This window comes from Ctenopharyngodon idella, chromosome 14 (assembly GCF_019924925.1).
Source record: "Ctenopharyngodon idella isolate HZGC_01 chromosome 14, HZGC01, whole genome shotgun sequence".
Taxonomy (NCBI): Eukaryota; Metazoa; Chordata; class Actinopteri; order Cypriniformes; family Xenocyprididae; genus Ctenopharyngodon; species Ctenopharyngodon idella.
Window position 1 is genome coordinate 976,031 of NC_067233.1, and position 14,096 is coordinate 990,126.

At 38.9% G+C, this 14,096-nt stretch overlaps 3 protein-coding genes across 3 annotated transcripts in view; 2 read left to right on the plus strand and 1 right to left on the minus strand.

Annotated features, from left to right (window-relative positions):
• LOC127494021 (transmembrane O-methyltransferase homolog) overlaps nucleotides 1-14,096 on the plus strand; it is a 124,262-nt gene that overhangs the window by 87,525 nt on the left and 22,641 nt on the right. The window lies entirely within an intron of this gene.
• The window catches only part of LOC127525781 (uncharacterized), a 231,807-nt gene that overhangs the window by 82,824 nt on the left and 134,887 nt on the right, over nucleotides 1-14,096 (minus strand). The window contains exons 39-43 of the mRNA XM_051918719.1: nucleotides 8,443-8,616; nucleotides 7,992-8,165; nucleotides 7,427-7,600; nucleotides 5,624-5,797; nucleotides 5,329-5,499 (exon numbers count right to left, since the gene is read on the minus strand). Coding sequence (XP_051774679.1) covers nucleotides 5,329-5,499; nucleotides 5,624-5,797; nucleotides 7,427-7,600; nucleotides 7,992-8,165; nucleotides 8,443-8,616 — 867 coding nt within the window. The remainder of the gene's footprint in view (nucleotides 1-5,328; nucleotides 5,500-5,623; nucleotides 5,798-7,426; nucleotides 7,601-7,991; nucleotides 8,166-8,442; nucleotides 8,617-14,096) is intronic.
• LOC127494020 (transmembrane O-methyltransferase homolog) overlaps nucleotides 1-14,096 on the plus strand; it is a 130,431-nt gene that overhangs the window by 32,143 nt on the left and 84,192 nt on the right. The window lies entirely within an intron of this gene.

The window sequence follows — 14,096 nt, forward strand, 5'->3', positions numbered from 1 at the left end:
GAGCTGAAGTCAGGATGAGACTCTGTTTCTCTGTAATACTGCATCTATTCAGACTGAAGACAGAAAGAGAAAATGACTCAAATCCATGTTCAGTTCATGTGTGAGTTAAATGAATCATTAATAAATGCCATACAGTCACTAATACACCAGCAAAATCATGGAAACTTCATGATATGAACAAACCAAGACAGGAGCATTTGAGGACACTAGTTACAATCCAAGTCTGGATCCGTCCTCACTCCACAAATAAGTGAATTTATCACTGGAGATTAATATATAGGATCAATATAGAAACAATAGAAAAGTTAATATTTAAATGGACAGATTTCACATTTTCAATGGAAGAAAATTTTGTACATGAATCAATTTATTTTAAGTCATTTAAAGACCTCTAAATACACATTTTGCTCAATGAATTAAGATTTAGTGGAAAGTAGCATTAGTCCAGTATAACTGTAACTCTGTCAGAATAATCTACTGTCATTTGTTACGCTGTTTTTAGTCTGTTCAAGGGATGTGCATCTCCATAACTGAGGCCGATGCGATACTCATCTCGATGCATAGCAACGATATGATACATTAAAGATACATATGAAGCCACTATCGATGCAATGCGATACGATTCACCCCTATTACGGTGCGGTGCAATACGATTTAGATTCGATTCAACACAATGCACTTCAATGCAATACGATGCAATGAAAAAAAAAAAATGATACGATGCAATTCAATATGTAGGGCCCAACTTAATTTATTAATTTGTTTACAATAATAGTGTTTTTTTCTATGCTGTGTATTTTAATTTTTTCTGGTAATCAAATGGAGGCATAAAACATTCATTTATTTTTAATCAAATGAAATTTAAATAAACCCTTTCATTTTTTAGCAAAGAAAGTGCTGCACACTTTTAATTTTTTTTTTTTTTTTTTTACTGTTAAAATTAAAACATGGATAAAATGATTATTACAAAAATGATTGTATTAATATTAATAGTAGTAGTATTACATTAAGACATACATTATACTGTACAATAGTAATATATTAGTAGTGCATAGTAATAATATATGGCTATATTTCTGTCACAAGTTAAACCAAACTTTTATTTTGACGGGTTGTCTGTGTCTGTGTATTTGTTATGACAATAGTGTCCTCAAATTAAACAGTATTATCTGTCTGCAATACCGGAGACCGCATTTCCAGGACCCTAGTTTTGGAGGACCGAAAAAAGCGCCACCAAGGCAGTATTTCCACCCAATTCTAACTACTTAGAGTTTCAGAGGTTTTTAAAGGTTTCTAACACCCAAATACTACTTTCATTCTTGCAATTAAACCTGGTTGCTAAGAGCTGAATGTTGAGTAATTATTGTGACTAACTAGCATAATATAATAACTCATCAAGTAAAATAAACAAGGAATCATGGTATAGCTTTTCAATCACTAGATCAACCACATTTTCAAGTACAGAGTGAAAACACAAGGATGACTCTGGGGGTAGATTTAAGATTGTGTATATTTTGTAAAATAATACATTACAACAGTTGAACACACAAAAACAAATTTGTTCATGACGTGAACCACACAGAAGAACTTCAGAGACACTCTCTTCACTGACTCCTGAGAGAGAGAGAGAGAGAGAGAGAGAGAGAGAGAGAGAGAAAGAGAGAGAGAGAGAGAGAAAGGGAGAGAAGTGAATGAAATAGGGAACATTTAGTTAAACATGTTCAACTCTCTAATTTTAAATTTCATATTTAAAAGATCTTAGTGACCACAGAGCACACACACATTATATATGATACAAAAATAATTATATCAATCTTCATACCAATTAATGTTCATATTACTGTTATTGCATACTGTTCAAAGATTTGGAAAAATTTTATTTTGATGCTGTTGGAACAAAGGGTCTTGAAACTTTGATGTCAATAAAGCCCATCTGAACTGAGAAAATAATGAATTGAAAGAGATGCAAGAAATCTGAATAGAAATAACATGTTATTGACATGACATTTCCTGACCTTTAAATATTTAAAGCACAGATTGTGAAGTATGCAGCAGCACTACCTACCAACAGATGTTCTCCCCTCTTTTCTCTTTTCTTCCACTTCACTGAAATAGTAAATGGAGAACATAATCACTGCTGGGTTAACAGAAATACTGTTAATGCTTAAAAAAAAATGATACATTGGACAGTGTAAAAAAAAATTACATTTTCTACTCTTACCTGTGATGATAATCCAGACCAGAGAAGAAGGTCTTCTCAACATCCCGCAGAGAAATTCTGCAGCCCAGCCAGACCATATATGATGGTCTATCAAAAGAAAAATGTTCATTGAAATATACACAGATCTAGGAATTGAGGTCAAATTAAATTAATCATAACACTGCATTTCCCAAAAGAATGTTTGCAAATGTTACCTTCATGGAGAACTGTGTGTTTGAAATGGCTCTTCAAATGAGATTTCACTTTGCTCAACTTTGTTGGGTGAAACAAAGCAGAGCTGCAGAACGGGCAGAGGAACTCCTTGCAGCATGTGGTGCATCTCTATAGTCCAGGAAAGGATCTTCCTTCTTGGATTGTGTGTTTCTTGAAAAAGAGAGAGTCCAACTGGTCAAATAAAACATTCATTCAAGTTCATTTCATATAAATAAATAGACATAATTTAGGCCTAAGCCTAGTACTTGACCAATTTATTTATTATTCTTTTGTCATATATTGGCTGCACTGAAATCACTTATAGAGAACACAGTACATGACACAATATCACACGCGGTATTTTAACAGTCAATTATTATGATGGCCTCTCTGTTAAGTCTGACTATTACAAATATGTCAAATGCCTCAATCAACATTATAAAAACAATGTCAAAATGAAGAGACATGCTCATAACATGTATTGTAGGGTAAACATGCCCAGGTGAAAAAATACTATAGTAATTTATTGTAAAAACTATAGTTTTTTTGAACCATACTATAGTAAAGTACTTGAATTAATTTGCTGTGGTAATTCTGTATTTGCTGTGGTAACCTCACTATAGTAATATAAACAAATACCTTTACCCAATACTGTACTAAGTTTTCTACAACTATAGGGTATATGATACTACAATATACACTACAGTTTACTGTAGTAAATAATAAAGTATTCTACAGTATTACAGTTTTTCAGTTCACTGTATACTACAGTATGCTGAAGGATTCATTAACAAAGTGTTGTAAATACTATAATTTATACAGTATACTACAATTTACTAATTTACTAACAACTATACAATGTACAAAAACAGTATAGTATTTACTATAGTATTTTTTCACCTGGGCAGGCTGACAGTGAGCACGCACGTGACAGTTAAAACATTAAGATTATTTTAACTTAATAAGATTTTACAACGAAGTGCTACAGGTTATTGTACAGGCTAGGATTATTAATCATACCGTAGTCACCAAGTCAACACAAGCTTGTCAGTCGTGCTACAGTTTTGTTAAACAAATATGCTTTACAATTCGTTTTACAGCATTAGAAGCTAATATATGATAGCTATAAAGTGCATTCAAGACTATTCAGCAACTCATGATCACTTCACTTTGCAATTAAATGCATCACAATTGTTTTTAATGTTAAACAAATAAAAATTGATTCACATTTGATACTCACACTCTGAATATCGTCCATCTTCCAGAAAAACAAGCGGTCACTGGTCCTGTAATTCGGTAGGTGGCGCTGTCACTAAAAATCTAGGGTCCTAGAAACGCGGTCCTGAAAATAGTCTTCTTGTGGTTTAATATTCACAGACACTAGTCCATATCGTGATTTGATTTAAGTGTGCCCATCTACTTTTGATTTATTCATCCAAAATTTGACAAATTCGGTGACATTCCACGTTATACAGTAAATTCCGTTTTTATTAATGAATTCTGCGATTCCGTCCATGTTTTCTGCATCGTGGAAATCATAGTTCACTTTTATTTCTTTGGTTCAGTCCAGGGTGGTGAACTCCGGTCCTGGAGAGCCTCAGTCCTGCAGAGTTTAGCTCCAACCCTGATCAAAACTCACCTGCCTATAGCTTTCTAACAACCTTTCAAACCTTGATTAGCTTGTTCAGGTGTGTTTGATTAGGGCTGGAGCTGAACTCTCCAGGACCGAGGTTAGCCACCCCTGGTTCAGACAGACAGCAAATCATAAATTAACTTAAGTGCCTTCTGACTTCTAAGGCATGGCCCTTTCACCAACACTGTAGTGCCATGTTAATCTATATTCACTGTGACTCTCAGGACACGCCTCGTCTCTGTAGTATTGTGATACGTCATATTCATGTAGCAGCAGAGGTGATGAGAGAACGCGAGTGAGAAACAGTTTAGAGAGGAGAAATCAATCTACATATGAAATACTGGTCACAAATTATTGGTCACTTTCTAAATAATAAAAGTATAACGCATCTACTAATAATTCTATATAAATCAATCGTTTTTATCCGATGCAAATATGTTAGAAACGATGCATCGCGATACAAATGCCAACTTGTATCCGACACACACTTTTTTAACTTTAATGCTGATGCACCGATGCAAGTCAGTGAATCTTACCATCCCTAGTCTGTTTTCACTTCTGTATTGTTTCAAAGCAAAGATTTGTCAGATTTCAGTATAAAACTATTTTACATCCACAAAGTTTCAAATGCTTTAAAGTTTAATGCTCTTTCTACTGATACACATAACAAGCCGTTAACTAATAGTATTTCTGAATCTTTCTTCAGATGGAGAAACAGCAGAAAGTGCAGCGCTATAAATGATGTGACTTGAGTCCAGTTGTCTTAAACTAAACAGTGAACTTTAATCTCACTGTAACTGCTGTACAGTATAATGATACTAACTCTAGTTTCTCCAGCTTGAATTGTGGGTTCATCAGTAGATCACTGAGGTTTTTCACTCCAGAGTCTCCTAGATTATTCCTGCTCAGGTTCAGCTCTCTCAGGTGTGATGGGTTTGATTTCAGAGCTGAAGTCAGAGCAGAACAACCTTCATCTGTCATATAACAGCAGCTTAAACTACATTAGCAGAGAGAGAGAGAGAGAAAGAGAGAGAGAGAGAACAGAAAATAAGACAGAAGAAAAAACTCTTTATTCTGTAAAGTCACATCATCTTCATTAGCAAATAAAACAGACACAGGAAATTTAGATCATCTTCATTTCAACAGATTGCAAAATACTAAGGTGAAAATTGTTGCACAAATATAAAGTGAACTCAGATTGATCTCAGGAAATATTATATCAGCTACAGTAACAGTACTATTAACAGTAATGTAAGATTATGAATGAATGAACAATACTCACGTCAGTGTGTTGAGTCGACAGTGTTTATCCTGCAGTAGAGCAGAGATCTGATTCACTCGTGTGTCTCCTAGTTTACGTTCACTCAGTTTCAGCTCTCTCAGGAGTAACGGGTTTTTACCCACAACTCTGTTCACATACTGACAGGCTTCTTCTGCAGCAGGACTCAAAAACCTGCAGAAGGGAAGATGAATCTGAATTCAATTCAGTTCTCAACTAAACCTGCTGTAATGAAAACATCCAGCAGTTGCATATAATGCATATAATTTATTTTGTTAATTATTTCATCCCGTCTCACCTCAGTGTCTTCAGTTGACAGTTTGGATCCTGTAGTAAATCATCGAGCTCCTTCCCTCCTGATTGTCCAGGATCATTTCCTGTGAGATCCAGCTCTATCAGGTGTGAAGGGTTTGATCTCAGAGCTGAAGCCAGAGCTTTATAACCTTCTTCTGTTACACTGCAGTTAGAGAGTCTAGAACAGAGAGGAAAATGTAACATTCAGCTGATAAATCAGTTATTCTGATTATTCATTCGGCTGATATATTCAGTCATTACCAGAATAATATAAATCCTTAAAGTGAATTATATTTTGACAACTGAATATGGAGGCAAACAAAAAGGCACAGAGAACTTTAATATGTTAGACATCAATGAATACGTTTACATGCACCTAAATAATCCATTTGTAATCGGATTGACGGCTCAATCGGATTGAAAAATGTTCATGTAAACACTTTAATCGATCCGATTAAGTTCGATCCGAATGAAATTTCAATCGGATTGGAAGGGGTGGTTTATCAACCAATCCAACAGCAAAAATGACCATGTAAACGCTTGAATCCGACTACTTTCTCAATCGTGTTCAGGAGTCTCTGGGGCACATGCGCACTGCAATGTTGACACGCATTACACAGTGCACAAGTTCACATTCACGTCTTTAGTTGTAAAACCGTTGCTGATTTATGAATGCGTATGCCAACAGGGCAAAAATAACGATGAGCTCTGTTGGTGTCACATCCATGGTTGTCTCCACAAGTGTGATTGATATGAGCGCGTGCACAAAAGTTTTAATCTGAATGTATGTAAAACACATATAAACGGATATTTGAATCTGATTATAATGTTTAGAGTACATGTAAACAGATCTGCAGTCGGATTCAATTCATTCAGATTGATGAAAATTGGTGCATGTAAACATAGCCACTGTCACTTTCAAGGATTCAATTACCAAAAACTGTACAAGTGTGAAAGTATTTGTTCTGAATGATGCACAACATACAAGCAACATCAAAATTGTTTAAAAATAAGAAAAGTTTTGGAATGGACTCAAAATAAAATCCACAACTAAGGCCCATTGAAATGCTGTGGAAGGACCTGAAACGTACAGTTCATGCTAGATACGCCTACAAATTGCACTGAACTGAAGCAGCTTTGCAAGGAGGAGTGGGACAAACTGGCCAAAATTCCTCCACAGTGACGTAAAACACTCAAACAACTACAGGAAGTGTTTAGTCGAGACCATCTGCAAAGCTGGAAGCAGAATCACAGATACGTAGCTCCATCAAAAACACTAAAATACATGAATCCTGTCACATATAATGTTAAGATAAGTGATGACAACTACCAGATCTCACCCTCCTTTCTGTGGCAGGATTACCAGCTCTAACAGAATGATCTGAATTCTGACTACTAAATCCTCGTTTGTAAACATTCTCAGGGTCTGAATCAAGCTCAAATTGATATGGTAAAATTGATGCCATTGTTAATATTTACACCTGAACAGATGAAACTCACGGTCATGGTAAGAGGTGTGACATTTCCAGAACACGCTCTAAGCAGTTCACCAATTACAACACATGGGGCCAGCTAACCAATCAGAGCACATGTTGTATTTTGGAAGGAGGGGCTTCAAAACAGGAACTAAACAGAGAGTTTGAGAAAGACTGATAGTATTAACTAATAGTATTTCTGAATCTTTATTCAGATGGAGAAACAGCAGAAAGTGCAGCGCTATAAATGATGTGACTTGAGTCCAGTTGTCTTAAACTAAACAGTGAACTTTAATCTCACTGTAACTGCTGTACAGTATAATGATACTAACTCTAGTTTCTCCAGCTTGAATTGTGGGTTCTTCAGTAGATCACTGAGGTTTTTCACTCCTGAGTCTCCTAGATCATTCCAGCTCAGGTTCAGCTCTCTCAGGTGTGATGGGTTTGATTTCAGAGCTGAAGTCAGGATGAGACTCTGTTTCTCTGTAATACTGCATCTATTCAGACTGAAGACAGAAAGAGAAAAGAACATTACTCACATCTATGATGAACATCTTATTGAAGAGCTACAGCAGGCATATAGTCTCTCATTTAGTCTACATTTCCCATATTCTGCTTGTAATTGTGTCACACTAGTTCTGTTTGTTGTAAACTGTTGTTTCTTCTTTCATTTTTTAAACTAAATATCTTTTGTTCATTATAGCAGCAGATGCAAATCTCATGATATTTCTGTGGAACATGTACACAATCAGTGCACTGTTTAAAATACTTGCAATGCAACTAGTTGAACACCTAATTTTACCTGTGACCAATGGAAAAGGCCAGAAGATGTAATGCTATGGTATAAACAATGCAACTTAAACTAAACGGTAAACTGTACAGTATAATGATACTAACTCTAGTTTCTCCAGCTTGAATTGTGGGTTCATCAGTAGATCACTGAGGTTTTTCACTCCAGAGTCTCCTAGTTCATTCCTGCTCAGGTTCAGCTCTCTCAGGTGTGATGGGTTTGATTTCAGAGCTGAAGTCAGAGCAGAACAACCTTCATCTGTCATATCACAGTATCTTAACCTACATTAGCAGAGAGAGAGAGAGAGAGAGAGAGAGAAGGAAATAAGAGAAGAATAACTTATTCTGTAAAGTCACATCATCTTCATAAGTAAATAAAACAGACAGAGGAAGTGAGATCATCATCATCATTTCACCAGATCACAAAATAAGGAGAAAAATTTTACACAAATATAATGTGAACTCAGACTCTTCATGAGATATTGAGTATAAAGTGTTTTAGTTTAAACTGTTGAAGTGATTTTCAGCATTTTGATTCTTGTATGTGAATGTTACTGACCTCAATCTCTCCAGTTTACAGTGTGAATCCTTCAGTACGTCACATAAGTGCTTCACTCCTGTGTTTTTTATTATATTCCCGCTCAGGTTCAGCTCTCTCAGGTGTGACGGGTTTGATTTCAGAGCTGAAGTCAGGATGACACACTGTTCCTCTGTAATACTGCAGTAACTCAGACTGAAGACAGAAAGAGAAAATGACTCAAATCCATGTTCAGTTCATGTGTGAGTTAAATGAATCATTAATAAATGTCATACAGTCACTAATACACCAGCAAAATCATGGAAACTTCATGATATGAACAAACCAAGACAGGAGCATTTGAGGACACTAGTTACAATCCAAGTCTGGATCCGTCCTCACTCCACAAATAATTGAATTTATCACTGGAGATTAATATATAGGATCAATATAGAAACAATAGAAAAGTTAATAATATTTAAATGGACAGATTTCACATTTTCAACATAAGAAAATTTTGTACATGAATCAATTTATTTTAAGTCATTTAAAGTGTAGTTTACAACCTCTAAATACACATTTTGCTCAATGAATTAAGATTTAGTGAAAAGTAGCATTAGTCCAGTATAACTGTAACTCTGTCAGAATAATCTACTGTCATTTGTTACGCTGTTTTTAGTCTGTTCTCACTTCTGTATTGTTTCAAAGCAAAGATTTGTCAGATTTCAGTATAAAACTATTTTACATCCACAAAGTTTCAAATGCTTTAAAGTTTAATGCTCTTTCTACTGATTCACATAACAAGCCGTTAACTAATAGTATTTCTGAATCTTTCTTCAGATGGAGAAACAGCAGAAAGTGCAGCGCTATAAATGATGTGACTTGAGTCCAGTTGTCTTAAACTAAACAGTGAACTTTAACCTCACTGTAACTGCTGTACAGTATAATGATACTAACTCTAGTTTCTCCAGCTTGAATTGTGGGTTCATCAGTACATCACTGAGGTTTTTCACTCCAGAGTCTCCTAGATCATTCACACTCAGGTTCAGCTCTCTCAGGTGTGATGGGTTTGATTTCAGAGCTGAAGTCAGAGCAGAACAACCTTCATCTGTCATATCACAGCAGCTTAACCTACATTAGCAGAGAGAGAGAATTTTTTTTTAATTTTGAAAAAGACTTTATTTACATTAAGCACTTTTCAAAAAAAATAAAAAAAATACACTGTCTACATTAGTAGAAGAGAAAAAAAAAATGTTTCCATCAACAACAGAGCATAGACCCTCATTTTTACACCATTTCATTTAAAAAGGTCATCCATGGAACTGTAAAAATGAAAATCACTGAGTATTCTGGATTTTATTGTAGCTAAAAACATAGCATTAATATTTTGATCTGATCCCAGTTCTAGTTTTTCTACTCATATAAATCGTTAACTTTGCTTGATCTATAATAAAATGTAAACATTGACAAATAAGCTACAATTAGTACAAAATGCAGCTGCTAGAGTTCTTACCAGCTCAAGAAAATATGATCATAAAACACCAATTTTATCATCTCTTCACTGGTTACCTATTAAGTTCCGTATCGATTATAAAGTACTGCTAATGACCTATAAGGCTCTAAATGGTTTAGCTCCTGTGTACTTAACCGATCTTCTATCGCCCTACAATCCTTCATGCTCTTTAAGATCACAAAACTCTGGACTTCTGGTTGTACCTAGGATAGCTAAGTCCTCTAAAGGAGGGAGAGCGTTTTCACATTTGGCTCCTAAACTCTGGAATAGCCTTCCTGATAATGTTCGGGGCTCAGACTCGCTCACCCAGTTTAAATCTAGATTAAAGACGCATCTCTTTACCCAAGCATTCACATAATGCATCTCATATCAGATCAATTGCACATGACTATCTTTGCTTAATGTTATGAACAGCAGCTATGCTAATTATTCTCCATTTGCTTTTCTGTTTTATCTCGGGACGCCCGTCCCGAGGTGACTAGAGAGTACATCAGCTTCAGTTGGTTCCAGCCTCTTAAGAAGACCTCAGATGACCAACACCTTTGAAGAGACGGCACCAACTCCTGCAAGGACTTCAGAAGATGCAACATCTGGATCAACACGCACATTCCCAAATTTCTATATATCCTAATTATTGTTAATATGTAATTCATTTTTCCAGGAGCTCTTTGCTTCTACCTTCAATAAAATTGCTAACAGTGATTGTAAATTAATTGCCTAAATTATTACATTACAATTCTCTAAATTGTAATGTTGACATGCATTCTCTGTAAAGCTGCTTTGAAACGATATGTATTGTGAAAACAATCCAACCGTATCCATTATCTTTGTATTACATGAAGCTGCTTCCTTGTCATTTCTGACTTATAACAAAAAACAGAACAATGTCTAAAAGCTGCTATGTGACAAGGCGTACAGAAAACAAGCTAAAAAACCCTGAACCAAAAACCCAGAAGTTTTTAATAAGCTGTCGACCCAAAAAACGAGAATTTAAGGACAAAAAAGAGGATACAGGCATTTGAGACAGAGATATACATGTTATATTACACTGAGAACTACGCCCACTGGAGGCTACGCCCACTGGAGGCGTACCTTGATGCTGATTGCCAGACCCAGCTGCTGTGCATTACCTGGACTATTTAAGCCACACTCAACCTCGCTATCATTGCGAGGTCTTGTACTGCCACGGTGTACATTTCTGAGCGTTCTTTATTCTGACTGTCTGCCTGTTGTTGAACCTGTTTAATCCCCGTTAACGATTCTCTGCTGCCTGCCCTTGGACTATTTGCTGTTTACTGGACTTGTGATTCTTATCTGCCTGCCCTAATCTACTGCCTGTTGTAAGACTACGATTCTGCCTTTTCCCTGCCATTCCTGTTTGCCCCTGTTTGACCACTGCCTGTTTGACTACGAGATCTGTTAATAAAGCCTGCATATGGACACCACTCCACACTACTGCTCCTGCGGTCCTCAGCCATTACACACGCGGCTGAGACGCCATCTCAGGGGAACCCCCGCCTGTCGCTTCGAGAAATTCGACGGTGATCCAGCTAAATGTAAGGGATTTATACTGCAATGCTCTCTCTTTATCAATCAGCAACCTGCTCTGTATACCACGGAGGCAGGAAAGATTGCTTTTGTCTGCTCACTGTTTACTGGCAAAGCCCTGGAGTGGATTACGGCGGTGTGGAGAGAGGATGGATCAGCCTTTCCGTCATTCGAAGCTTTCTTGCGGAGTTTCAAAGAGGTTTTCGATCACCCCAGCGAGGGTAAAGGGGCAGGTGACCGTCTTTTGGAACTTACCCAGGGGAGGAAGACAGTGGCGGAATATGCACTCACTTTTCGCACACTCGCTGCACAAACCAACTTAGTGAGTGATACTGTAAAAGTACTGTTTCGCAGAGGCTTATCACATGAATTACAGGCAGAACTTGCGTACCGTGATGAGGGCCGGAATCTGGATCAGTTTATCGAGTTGGCAATTCAGATTAATAACTTCATTCGTTCCAGAAGATCCTGTCATCATCGCAGCGTACAATCTTCACCACCCACAGCCGTTGAGAACCCCGAGGCCATGCAGGTGAATTCCTATCATCTCTCTGTGGAGGAGAGGAATCTGAGAATTATGCAACGTCTTTGTTTATACTGTGGTCAAGAAGGGACATCACCACCTCACCTGGACACCTTCAGCCATCCAAGCATTCCAGATGCTGAAGGAACGCTTCACTACAGCCCCCGTATTACGTCATCCAGACCCTGACATCCCTTTCGTAGTAGAGGTGGACGCCTCCAATACTGGCCTTGGGGTCGTCCTCTCACAAAGACAAGGTAATCCTCCCAAGCTATATCCATGTGCTTATCATTCCCGTAAGCTCAATTCCGCTGAGAGGAATTATAACGTAGGAGATCGCGAATTGCTGGCCATGAAGGCCGCATTCGAGGAGTGGCGCCACTGGCTGGAGGGAGCTACACATCCTTTCGTTGTACTAACAGACCACAAGAACCTTGAATACCTCAGAACTGCCAAGAGATTCAACCCCAGGCAAGCTCGAAGGTCACTGTTCTTCACCCGCTTCAACTTCACTGTAACCTACCACCCCGGCTCAAAAAACACCAAGGCCGATGCCCTCTCCAGGCAGCACGAGGGAGAACAAGTTGACAGTCAACCCGAAACCATAATCCCATCAATGCTTGTGGTCGCTCCCATCCAGTGGGATATTATTACCGAGCTGGAACAGGCCAACAACCAAGTCGAAGTTCCTCTCGAATGTCCACCAGAGAAAGTCTTCGTCCCTGAACCCTTCCGCCTCTGTGTCATGGAACAAGTCCATAGCCTACCTGCATCAGGGCACCCGGGTATCACAGCCACAGTCCAACTACTACAGAACCGGTTTTGGTGGCCAACCCTTATCAAAGATACCACTCAATTCATCAAACAATGCAACACCTGCAACATGCACAAACCCTCACATCAAGTTCCTGCTGGCCTTCTACAACCGTTACCTCTGCCTCAACGTCCCTGGTCTCACATAGCCATAGACTTTGTCACCGACCTTCCAACAACTTCACAACCATACTGACCGTTATAGACCGATTCTCCAAAGCCTGCCGCCTCATCCCTCCGTCCAAACTACCTACCGCCATGCAAACCGCCGAGCACCTCTGCAACTGGGTCTTTCGGATCTACGGTCTTCCAGAAGATATAGTCTCTGACCGGGGCCCACAATTCACCTCTTGTCTCTGGACGTCCTTCTGCCAAGCTCTTAACATCAACGTCAGCCTCACTTCCACAGTCCAACGGCCAGATCAAACGCCTCAACCAGGAACTCACCCACTTCCTGCGTTCCTATTGCAGCCAGCATCAGAACGACTGGGCCCGGTATCTGATGTGGGCAGAATACACTCAGAACTCGATACGTAAGGAGGCTACAGGATTAACTCCCTTCCAGTGTGTCCTTGGTTTCCAACCACCTCTCTTCCCCTGGTCAGGGGAGCCCACTGATGTACCAGCAGTCATTGGGAGGGGTACGGTCCTGAGGAGCGCTCATGGGTCAACGTGGATGATATCCTAGACCCCAACCTAGTGGGGGAATTCCACCGTAACCACCCAGAGAAACCGGCCCCTCGACCACGTGGGAGACCTCGATGTCGGTTGCTTCCTCGCGCCAGGAGTCGCTCACAGGGGAGGGGGCTCTGTCACAGAGACGAACTCCGTGATTCCCTCCTCTGGCCATCAGAGGGAGCCTTCGCCGGAATACTGACACACACATTCTCACACACGCACTACATTTCCCACAAGCCCCGTACCTTGGTGCTGATTGCCACACCCAGCTGCTGTGCATTACCTGGACTATTTAGGCCACACTCAACCTCGCTATCATTGCGAGGTCTTGTATTGCCATGGTGTACATTTCTGAGCGTTCTTTATTCTGACTGTCTGCCTGTTGTTGAACCTGTTTAATCCCCGTTAACGATTCTCTGCTGCCTGCCCTTGGACTATTTGCTGTTTACTGGACTTGTGATTCTTATCTGCCTGCCCTAATCTACTGCCTGTTGTAAGACTATGATTCTGCCTTTTCCCTGCCATTCCTGTTTGCCCCTGTTTGACCACTGCCTGTTTGACTATGAGATCTCTTAATGCCTGCATATGGATCCCACTTCGTGTGACGACTCGTTACAATAC